The sequence below is a fragment of the Triticum dicoccoides genome, chromosome 3A (assembly GCF_002162155.2).
Source record: "Triticum dicoccoides isolate Atlit2015 ecotype Zavitan chromosome 3A, WEW_v2.0, whole genome shotgun sequence".
NCBI classification, from domain to species: Eukaryota; Viridiplantae; Streptophyta; class Magnoliopsida; order Poales; family Poaceae; genus Triticum; species Triticum dicoccoides.
The window spans coordinates 511,581,967-511,593,916 of NC_041384.1; the positions used below are offsets into that span (position 1 = coordinate 511,581,967).

The 11,950-nt window shown below is 43.4% G+C and overlaps 2 protein-coding genes across 2 annotated transcripts in view; one reads left to right on the plus strand and one right to left on the minus strand.

The window, feature by feature from the left end:
- Positions 1-2,485: 2,485 nt before the first annotated feature.
- Positions 2,486-4,943, plus strand: LOC119268848. Its single transcript, XM_037550559.1, has 3 exons — positions 2,486-2,698; positions 2,838-3,116; positions 3,406-4,943. The coding sequence occupies exons 1-3, from the start codon at positions 2,594-2,596 to the stop codon at positions 4,618-4,620; spliced, it is 1,599 nt and encodes a 532-aa protein (XP_037406456.1). The 5' UTR covers positions 2,486-2,593; the 3' UTR covers positions 4,621-4,943.
- A 931-nt stretch (positions 4,944-5,874) lies between these two features.
- Positions 5,875-11,950, minus strand: part of LOC119268849 (terminal nucleotidyltransferase 4B-like) — an 8,041-nt gene continuing 1,965 nt past the window's right edge. The window contains exons 4-13 of the mRNA XM_037550560.1: positions 11,235-11,327; positions 10,028-10,098; positions 9,889-9,931; positions 9,653-9,733; positions 9,487-9,546; positions 8,959-9,027; positions 8,582-8,679; positions 8,431-8,479; positions 8,298-8,342; positions 5,875-6,777 (exon numbers count right to left, since the gene is read on the minus strand). Coding sequence (XP_037406457.1) covers positions 6,232-6,777; positions 8,298-8,342; positions 8,431-8,479; positions 8,582-8,679; positions 8,959-9,027; positions 9,487-9,546; positions 9,653-9,733; positions 9,889-9,931; positions 10,028-10,098; positions 11,235-11,327 — 1,155 coding nt within the window. The 3' untranslated portion in view covers positions 5,875-6,231. The remainder of the gene's footprint in view (positions 6,778-8,297; positions 8,343-8,430; positions 8,480-8,581; positions 8,680-8,958; positions 9,028-9,486; positions 9,547-9,652; positions 9,734-9,888; positions 9,932-10,027; positions 10,099-11,234; positions 11,328-11,950) is intronic.

Below are 11,950 nucleotides of genomic sequence, written 5' to 3' on the forward strand. Positions count from 1 at the left end.
AACCCATGTCTATGGTTAGGAAACTTAACCATCTTTGATTAACGGGCTAGTCTAGTAGAGGCTTACTAGGGACACGGTGTTTTGTCTATGTATCCGCACATGTATCAAGTTTCCGGTTAATACAATTCTAGCATGAATAATAAACATTTATCATGATATAGGGAAATATAAAATAACAACTTTATTATTGCCTCTAGGGCATATTTCCTTCACCTCGTTCGTATCCAGCGGGTTCGGCGGACCACCAAGCGGGCTTTTATGCCGGAGAACTATTCTTCTTGCTCGTCGGATGCCATCGAAAGGATGGAATAAATGGTAGAAGGATGAGATGGGGAGCGGCGGACTTGGTGGCGCGATTCTTGCCCGATGTCTGGCCACGTTTAAATAGAGGGCGGGCGAGAGGAGCTTGCTCGGCGTTGCGGTTAATGCTGGCCCGCTCGTGAACGAATGTTTGATAGCACACAAGGTGTTCCTCCGGTATTCGGGAGTTGCATAATCTCATAGTCAGAGGAATATGTATAAGTCATGAAGAAAGCAATAGCAATAAAACTTAACGATCATTATGCTAAGCTAACGGATGGGTCTTGTCCATCACATCAGTCTCCTAATGATGTGATCCCGTTCATCAAGTGACAACACATGTCTATGGTTAGGAAACTTAACCATCTTTGATTAACGGGCTAGTCTAGTAGAGGCTTACTAGGGACACGGTGTTTTGTCTATGTATCCGCACATGTATCTTGTCTATGTATCCGCACATGTATCAAGTTTCTGGTTAATACAATTCTAGCATGAATAATAAACATTTATCATGATATAAGGAAATATAAAATAACAACTTTATTATTGCCTCTAGGTCATATTTCCTTCACCTTGTTCGTATCCGGCGGGTTCGGCGGGCCACCCAGCCGGCTTTTATGCCGGAGAACTATTCTTCTTGCTCGTCGGATGCCATCGAAAGGATGGAATAAATGGTAGAAGGATGAGATGGGGAGCGGCGGACTTGGTGGCGCGATTCTTGCCCGACGTCTGGCCACGTTTAAATAGAGGGCGGGCGAGAGGAGCTTGCTCGGCGTTGCGGTTAATGCTGGCCCGCTCGTGAACGAATGTTTGATAGCACACAAGGTGTTCCTCCGATATTCGGGAGTTGCATAATCTCATAGTCAGAGGAATATGTATAAGTCATGAAGAAAGCAATAGCAATAAAACTTAACGATCATTATGCTAAGCTAACGGATGGGTCTTGTCCATCACATCATTCTCCTAATGATGTGATCCCGTTCATCAAGTGACAACCCATGTCTATGGTTAGGAAACTTAACCATCTTTGATTAAGGGCTAGTCTAGTAGAGGCTTACTAGGGACACGATGTTTTGTCTATGTATCCGCACATGTATCAAGTTTCCGGTTAATACAATTCTAGCATGAATAATAAACATTTATCATGATATAAGGAAATATAAAATAACAACTTTATTATTGCCTATAGGGCATATTTCCTTCACCTCGTTCGTATCCAGCGGGTTCGGCGGGCCACCAAGCGGGCTTTTATACCGGAGAACTGTTCTTCTTGCTCGTCGGATGCCATCGAAAGGATGGAATAAATGGTAGAAGAATGAGATGGGGAGCGGCGGACTTGGTGGCGCGATTCTTGCCCGACGTCTGGCCACGTTTAAATAGAGGGCGGGCGAGAGGAGCTTGCTCGGCGTTGCGTTTAATACTGACCCGCTCGTGAACGGATATTTGGACGGAGTAGGTTTCTTGGCTTCCACGCGGGTTTAGTGAAGGCGTTTCAATGTGGCGAGGATACGTGTTCAACCGGGCGTGTAATGGGCGGCGCCCTCGGCCGGCACGCCGCTCGAATGGGCCAAACGTCCATTCACGAGCGGGCGAGCATTATACCCAACCACGCCCTACGCGTGTTTTTCATAGACATAGACGCCTCTCGAGTCAAACTATAATTCCCTGGCGATTAGAGGATCATCGTGATACCGACAGCTCCAATATGCTTACTGATACCGGCCACATCTCCCCATCAAAACCGGTGTCACAACCAGCGTGGCAAACCCAATACCCGTTCACGCACATTTCTTTTGAATCACGCACATGACTCACGAGGCGGAGACCTGAGCGTGACGCTGCACCCAACCCAACCCAACCAAACCCAAGCTGACCCGAACCAACCAGGCCCTCTCCCGTCTTGATCTGAAAACGATCGTCCAGCAAGGCAAGCAAGGTATCCCAATGGCGATCTCCTCCCTGCTGGGCGTCAGTAAACAAACGAGCACGGCCACATCCAAGTCGAAGCAGATCTCACTCGCCCCGAAGTCCACCCACGCCCCCTCTTTCCCCACTTGTCCCCGTCGTCCCGTCGCCCTCCCCCATTTTTATTGCTCCCCACGCCTCGCGCTCCGCTCCTCTGATTGGCCTCCCCTCTGTTTCACCCTGCTTTTCCCTTTGCCCGCTTTGCTTCTACTCCTCTCGCTCGCCCGCCTCTCTTTCCTCGCCCCTTCCTTCGCTTCGGATTCCCTCCCGTCCCCCCCGGCTCTCCCACCCGCGCACCAACCCAAAACCCTAGCCGGCCCGCGCGCCCATGGCGTCGTCCCCCGCGCGCCCCGCCGCCGCGTCCGTCTCCGGCGCCTTCGGCCTCCCGCCCGACGCCCGCTGCTCCTTCGACCAGACGCGCCGCCGCGCCGAGGTACGTCCTGTCTCTCTGTCTCTCTGTCTGTCTGCCTGCCGGCCTCCATCTCCCTACTACTACCACCACCACGCGAGGTCCCTCGATCTCGGGGGGTTTCTGAGGCGGGGGTTGATGCGTGTGTGGGCGGGGAAAGCAGGATTCGCAGGACAAGAGGCAGCTGGTGCGGACGTTCGTCAACGTGTACGGCCAGGAGGGCTACCCCAAGGAGGCCGTCATGGCGGCCGTCGAGGAGTGCATGAGGAAGCAGGCCGAGGGCCTGCTGCATTCGCTCGAGGGCATCGGCGGGAGGCTCTCGCAGCTCGAGCTCTACTGCTACAAGCTCGAGCGCTCCATCGGGGAGCTGCGCAGCGACGTCATGGACTATCACAGCGAGGGCACCGTCAACTTCCGCTGCCTCGACAAGAATCTCAGACAGGTGCGTGCTCTGCTCTGCCCTCAGATCCACGCACGCCCAGCCAATTACTGCCAAATGCCTTGCTCTCGAGTACCCAATTAGTTGAGGCAGATTTCACCATTGAGCATTTGCGTTTCACGTTTGTCTTGTGTGGTGCTTAAGGAGTTACTTCAGCGGAACATTTTCACAGGCTGCTATTCTTAAACTACGTACGGTGGAGTCAGACTTACTGTTCTCGTGAGATTTGGATCATTTTTGCTGCATTAAGAATATGCTTCTGAGCTGAACAATCGTTTCTTCTGTTGACCAGGTTCAGAAAGCTGTGCAGATGCTTCAGGATAAGCATGAGCCGCAGCAACTGGCCAAACTTCAAATAGCGCATGAGTTCCCTGCTAGAACAAATGAAGCCACTGCCTTGTCGATGCTCGCTGCAAGGGAAAATGTCAATGATCAGAGCACACAATTCGCCAACCCTGAGGTCTCTTTTGTGCCAATTCACCAAGTTAATGCGATGCAGTCTCCTGCTATGCCGAACCAAAGTAGTGGTGGTTATATTCTGCAGCAACTTGTGCCCGTCTCTTTGAGCACACAACATGATCAGCAACATCCGAGCCAAGCTGCGGTGTACTATATGCAAAGCCAAAATCAAGTGAACTGCGCAGACAACAAACCATCCGAGTCTTTTGTTCAGGTTATGCAGCCGCATGTCCAGAACTCTGAAGCCAGGGTTGCAGTTGAGCTACCTCAGAAATCTAGTCAGCCAACGGAAATGTACCCTCCAATGCAGCATCATATGCTACAAATGCCTGCTCAGCATCACGAGTCACAGGCATGGCGATCACAGCCCCCTGTCGCGCAACAGCAGCACTACAGTGTTCAGCAAGTCCCACCGCAGATGGCTCAACAGAAAACATCTTCTCCTCATGCTCAAAGTACTCCTCAAGTCACACTCATGTATCCTCAATACTCTTCTCAGAAGCCTGCCAATGCTACCACTGAGCCACTTCCGAGAAGTTTGGTTGGGCAGTCTCCATACTCTTCACCCCAGCAGAAGCATCATGAAGTCATGCCTTCGTTTTATGGCCAAGGCAACACAATTTTGCTTCCCACGGCAGAGCATAATATCCAACATCAACAGCCACAGCAACTGCAAACACAGAGCCAGGCCTCATGCCCACCTCAACCAAGCAAGCCCAGCCACTGCAGCGTTGCATCATATGCTGTTCAGGGTAGTGGCCGAGCCTACACTGCCACATATAAGAATCCTGCCGAGAGTCCTGCAACTGTTGTTGCTGTTCTGCCCCAGCATTCGGCAACAGCTCCTATGGCGTTTCATCATTTGGGGCCACAAATCTTGCATAAGAATCCATATGGAAGTATGTTCGAAACGGCCAGTGTAGTAGGGTATCCACATGATCTAGTTGGGAGTATGACGCTCCCAGTGGTGACTGCGGACTCCAGTAACATGGTTGATAAGCTCAATGCTGGTAGCAATGTTACATCCCCGCGAGACTGGCCTGCATAGTGCAGAATGGGCAGTTATTGGGTACTTCATTGCTACCACAAAACTTATTTCCATGACTATAGCTGGAAGCTTGTCGGCTCTCACCCGGGTATTTCATCTGGCTTCCTTTTTATTAGCCAGCAGATTGGTACAGATCCTTCTACTCTTTTTTCTGCTGAAGGGTCAATCTGAAATAAGAATGATAGATTAGTCTAGTGATGATGCTGGCGTATGTCCTCACTTTTAATGGACATATCTTGCTTGTAACCGACAGTTGGCGATGAACCTGTGCCTTTGCGATATGAATATATGACGAGTTTACATCATCTTATCCGCTGTTTAAATATCGGTTTACCACAGTTTATGTAGTCTTGTCATGCCATATATTTTTTTTATCTGGGGTTTTGTAGCATGTAGAATAGTAAAGAAGAAAAGAACTGAGATATACTCCCTCTGTTCATAAATATGTCTTTTTTGAGATTTCAATAAGGACTACATATGGATGTATATAGACATATTTTAGAGCGTAGATTCACTCATTTAGCTCCGTATGCAGTCCGCATTGGAATCTCTAAAAAGACTTGTACTCCCTCTGTCCGAAAATACTTGTCATCAAAATGGATAAGAAGGGATGTATCTATAACTAAAATTATTTCCGGACGGAGGGAGTATTTAGGAACGGAGGGAGTATATGTATCTGGCATCTCAAAATTAACTTATCAATAGCCCATAACTACTCCCTTGACCTAAGAGGTCTTATATATTTTTTTTAAACTCAAAAAGGTCTTATATTAGTTTACAGAGGGAGTATTTCGTAAACCATAATTGCGTTTCAGATGTAGCACTTTCTTTTTAACACCTCAGAATAAGCAGTATGTGTGCGAACACTGCCACTGGAGAAAGCAAATGTTGCTGTGATTTTGGAAAATAACGGCCGGAACTTCTCTCTTGTAGAAAAAACTGTAGAGTGCAAAAATGTTGAACAACCACTACTTGCTAGTAACACTGTTCCAGCTACTGCTCCTTGGGCCAACAGAGCAAGATTTTATGTCCGGGACAATAAGACTGGTCGTTCATAGCAAAGTTACGAGTCTCAAAAAAAAAAAAAAAAAAGAAGCAAAGTTATTGCATATAGTGCGTGTGATTGGTAGGCAACTGCAGGCTATTCCAAGTTTGTTCAGAAGTTTCTTTTGGCCTTATTGTCTTGAAAAGAGACTCCAGTCTTTTACATGACACTGATCAATTCGCTATGGCAGCGTAGATGCTATATAAAAGTTTGAAGCCTTTATCACAACAACCAAATACTACTACCTGGAACAACTTTGCGATCACGGTGCGGCTCGGTAAAACTGCTGATTCAAAAAATATAATTGAAAATTCGGTTTGCTCAGCATTACAAGGACTGGATAGTAAACTAATAAAACAAATAGCACACATTTGAGCATCCGACTACTGCTGCTAACTTAAATGTTTGGTAGCATGCCGCCATGGTGTCACAATGCTCTTCCCGCCGTCAAATTCTGCGGCACCTCCGAAAACAGACTGCCATGGTGTCACAATGCTCTTCCCGCCGTCAAATTCTGCGGCACCTCCGAAAACAGACTGCGAATGCTATCAATAGCAGCACACGACTCACCATCTGCTGATGTGCGTGTACTGTGGGAGTGTGTTTGTAAATCTGTCATACTCTCGCGTCCCTTTCCTTCTTCGGCTGCTTCCCCCACTGCGACGCGATTTTTCACTTTGTGCCGACCCTTTACCCCGACTCTGTTCTCTTCTGCTTCTGGACCCCTCTTCGTCATTATCATCACTGCTTGATGCATCAGCCTTCGCCTTCTTTCGTGATTTCTTTTTTGACTTGGAGGACTTGCGTTTCCCCAGTGGTGATGAACTAGTTTCCTCAGATGCAGGTTGAGTGTTTCTGGGCAGTGGTTCATCATCGTCTAACGTGTGCCAGTTATACAATGCGTCATTCTCACTGTCAAACCGTTGGGGCAACGGTTCCCAGGGTTCTGCTAACATGTCAGCTAACACACTATCAGTGTTCCAGCCTTTACGGTCGAGGAGCACCGAATCCGGTCTGACAATGGTTCCCAGAATGCTCCTGTTTGGTCCCAAGCTTGTAATCAACTTGCCATCAGTTAACACTGAATAAGCCTTCAAAAATGCTGATTTCACCTGTACCATGAATCAAGTATCTTCATCAGATATATGTCATGTTGCCATGTAGATTTTTTTTACGGAAATGATAAATCCCGAACATTGAGATTTTAAGCATGGCAATCCAAACGTTTTTCATGGCAACTTTAGTTCACACGAGGTTGGCAAACATGGCAATTTTCTGACAAAAAAACGAACTGGGACAAAGTTGCCATGTTATAACAACTAAAGTTGCCACCTCGCGTCAACAGTTGCCATCAAAAAACGTTTGGGATGACATGCTTAAAATCCGAACGTTTGGGATTTATCGGGGCCCTTTTTTTACTAGTGAGTTGCACGTGCTTTTCACATGAGTTGTGAGATATCGTTACAACACAATGTTGACAGACAACTGACATGTACATATTACGTGCATGAAGTTCAGGATACAAATTTGTTACAAAAAGGAAAACCTTAGCTACATAGTGCTACATGGTTAAATTTCATGAATATGCGAAGATAGTGTTGCAGCATTTGATTAAAATTCTCTGAAAATATATATGGACTGTAAGAAATGGTTGATAAGAAGTCTTTCATCTTGAGTAAAAATTCACAAGTAATCTCATAAACAAATACACTTTTATTCAAGCGAGAAACTCTAATGGAGCAAGAGCATGCATGGAAGATCTAGACTAAATCATAAATGGATACACCTTTATTCAAGCGAGAAACTCGAATGGAGCAAGATCATGCATGGAAGATTCTAGAATAAGTTTTTAATTATTGAAAACTTCTAGATAATGCACATGGCAGATCTGATGTAATTGATAGGAAATCGAATGGTCAGTAACGCCTGGATTTGCCATCTCTTGACCGTCGGATTGAGTTCATCCAACGATCCATATTTAAACTTATTCACACACTCTATAGTGGTATAGATATGTCAAAGATAGCAAATGCACTTCAGACATCAAAGCCTAGTTACAATTGTTCCAAATCCATGGAAGTTTCACTTATTAAGCGAACAAACTGGAGCATTTGGCAAGAAAAGGGCGAAGTGTCATATACTGTTATCAAGACAGGTTTGCTGTGAATTACTCATGCATGCTTGTGGTAGTTGATTAAAAACCAAACTAGAGACACCTAGCGTATTTAATCCAACATTAAAGACGCAGATACTCAAATTTAAGCACATAATATTTTATGCCCAAAGATAAGTTCAGATTGATGGCCCCAGGTTGCAAACAGAGATTGGGTAACCATTCTGGGCCATTCATCACTGAAGAAAACGCTAGGATTCTGGTAAGTGCGTGATATGTCAGACAGCCACTTTACTGGAATAACACTAAGAAGGCAAGGAAGGATCAAACCGAATCAAACCGCCAGCGGGAACCAGTAAAATAATCAGCGAATTAAAATAAGATTACTTTTATCAATTGTTAATTCGTTATCCATAAGAACATACAGCATTATGAAATTTTAAATGAGTGGCATCAAATTATTCATAGCATCATAGACAAAGAGGTGCACAAAGACAGATAGGAACTTTAGAAAGCTACCTTGAAGTAGTTGAAGGAATTCTTCCCGATATCATTATCTGGTACCTAGGCCATGAAATAATTTCAATAGGTAAACACACTGCTACTGCGAATTATCAAGTTCAACCAAAATGAACAAGGAAAATGATCTTACCATGGGATCTTGAATGGCTATAAGATGTGGTCGGTCAAGATTCACAAAGCTTTAAAAACAGATTAGAAATAGGATCAGTGAACAGCAGGACATCACAGTAGAGATAGTACTGATGTGGGAGTAATAATACAAATAAAATCAGTTGTCTTACTCTTTATCACTCTTTAAGAAAAAGGTTCTTGCAGAGTTGCAGGATATTCCAACATCCGTATAGTTCAACTTGCGTCCATAAAAGTCAAAAAACTTGATCTGACATGGAGAAAACATAAATTTGTATGAAGGGTTGCAACCATGTTTTGTATCTCCATCATTACAAAGATAATATATGTTTCCCCATCATATCAAAGGTGATGCAAGTTTATCCAAAAGTAGCAAAAAGAAGATAAAACAGGCATTTCACATGTGTGCACTGGTATATATCCTGGTGCATATGAAGAACCAGTGACTATTAAGTGCAACTTTACATAAGATAAATACCAAAGTTTAAAAGATCTCATTACCATGAATCATTAGGAAAGTATTGCTTACCAAAAGAATTCCCAAATTGTGTTCCTTGGATTGTCGATAGCCCAGCATATCTTTCACTCCCCAGATCAACTAGCAAAAAGGATAATCCTTTAGATGATAAATATATGTATGAAAAGAATTGCATATCCTTCATGAATATAGTACAAGGAGTTTAATAACTAACATCATTTCTAAAACATTCCTTATTTTAAACACCTCTTAGCAACTTATGACCCGATTATTAAGTACAATGAAGTTTAATACGAAGGCTACTAAAGGTGATGTGGCTTAGTACCGACGCTGCATTAGGACTTTATTTAAGAATTTGTTTTAATAGAATTTATTTTAACTATTGGGTTGAAGGAAAGCATATGTCACAAGACAAATAACTAAAGCAATGCCAAACTTTTTTGGCTAACAAGGCTTACTTGTGGATGATGGAGGCACAAGTGTGGCAAGTTTAGCTAAAAAATACGAGTGTATAACACATGTGCCATGAGGCTAAGAAAGTGAGGCAAGGACATGCAGATAAAACAGAACTCAGTTCACCTGTAAATGTGTGATCAGCATTGTGAGAAGAGCATATGACCCAACCCCACCAGTATAGACCTACCGACCAGAGTGAAGCAATCATTAGAAATCTCTGTCGACGCAACAATTCCAAGCAACTGAGTTTTCACTATGGAGTGAAGAAATAACAATTTAAGTTGTGTACCTCATTGAGCTCTCTTTGATGAAGGAAAACCTTCAGAATCATACACAAAGGTCTTAAAGCAGGCATCTTCTTGATGGTGTCCTATTGGTACAAAATGGAAAATATAATTGTCTTCAGTATGACCGCAACATAGATGATTAGAAGTATATATGATCATATGTCTGTCAAAGATTAGCTACAAAAGAGTATGTGTGCCCTCCATAGTGTAGTGCCCAGTCCTTTATTGGAATAGATACCTTGATGAAGTCCGCTGCTTGTGGTCCACCATCAATATCAAAGCTGGAAAAGGAAAAGAAGATCATAACAGTAAGCGCTTGTACAACTTAGTAAGAGGGAGGAGGGAGACCTATAAAACATGAGAAAACAAAATTTAACCTGATGTCAAAAGGTATTCCACTAATTCTTTCCATGAATTTTACGATTGGCACACGGGCCTTTGCTATTACCTGCCAAGAAACAAAGTTAACATCATTACCAACTGACAACTGCAGAACAGAACGGTGCTAGCTTCCAAACTCAACCGATAGCATTTGGCAACCTTCGAAGGTGGATTATGTATCATCCCATATTGTAATTCAATTGGAACAATTGGGCTTTTTTCCATTATCAGGAAAATAATAAATACCACATGTTTTCTTGCTTTAGAAGCTATCATTACGAGTGGGATTCAGATACTGGCAAGTACTAAGGATCCTGGCCAACAAATAGCTTGGTAAAATCAGCCGGTTCGAGCTTGAATTTCAAACTCCAGTAGCCAAATTCCAATGGACAAGAAAATCATCAATAGTTTGGCTCGCACAAATATAGGGATAGAACAAGAGGCGGTTTGTGTTTCTCGTGCGCAGTTAGTGTCCTGAGAAGGTTGTGCAAACTCTATTCACATGCACATTTTCTCAGAAGCCAAAAGGTAAGGAAATCTAGTAGGACCAAACAGTATTCTTCCATAGCCACTTTCCTGCACGCACGCATTAATTATACACCACTTCAAAATATCAAGCCCTGTTCAAAAAAATAAATATTGAGTTCAATTCTCCGCAACATGTTCAAAAGCATGTTAACAACCTCCTTGTTCTCTACTGGTTGAATGACGAGTTTAGCAAATGAAGGAATTCCATATTTGCTTCCACATTACTTCAGAATGTTGTCATCAACCTGATTTCCAGCAAACATCGTACCCAAGCGCAATGTTCATACATTATTATTAACCAGAGAATCATTGGGATAATCTCCTATTTATCGGGTTGATGCATAATAGCTATGAATGCTGCAAATCTTGATGGTGCTATTCGAAAGCTGCATGCAATACTTCCCGTACTGCATGACATAAAACATCAGATCCTTCATGATAACACTTAGAATTCCATGTGCATTCCCAAAAAAATAGAACTGGATCAATTTGACTTCTGAAGTTCACATTTGGGAAATCAAAATTCAAAAACTTGAAAACTGTACGGCCACTAGCAGGAAGCCTGGCAAAGAAATTTGAAACCCTCCGGAGTATGGTAGTTCTTTCACATAAGAAAATGTGGCTTCCAGAGACCACATTATTGCCGCTAGATAAAGAAAGGGTGAGAATTGGAACCTGTATCTTTTTCGCAACACCTTTTTGAGATAATGCTTTCGCAAGAGCATATAGGCCTTGAGGAGTCTTAGCCCTGGTCTCAAATACTACAACCTGCGACAGAAATAACACATATGAACTTGAGAACTTCCAAGGACGAAGGGAAGACATTCCTAAGCGGAAGTATATTTTCTATGTGTTTCCAGGTAAAAAAAAAGGAAGTGAGTGCATATCGGTTGTAACAAGCTGATATATCCAGGTAATTTCTTTTATCATAAAACAGCACAAGATACCATGTCTGAACTTTCAAAGACAAAGAAGATATTATTAATACAAGTATGTTTTGTCTGTGGTCACACGTAAAAAGGTGGTGAATGCAATCATTTGTAGCAAGCTGACATATCACGGTAATTTATTTATTATAAAACAGAACAAGATGCCTTATCAGTTTCAGTATATGATTCCACAAGTGCAATTAGGTGAGCATTAGTCCAGAGAAACAGTGTACTGTTGTCCTAGACAAGGAGAGTTCAGAAACAGTGTAGGAACTCCACCAGTATGATATTTTGTTCTCTCCTTTCTTGTTACTTCAATTGAAAATCTCTTTCTTAAGATTCTAGCATTTTGGTTTCAGAATGCTTACCACGCTCAGATTCTACCATTTTTGTTGGAGTAAACTGCACTGATGACCAGGTACTGTGTCATAAGTTGCACTCTAGACCACGCACGGCGCGGGG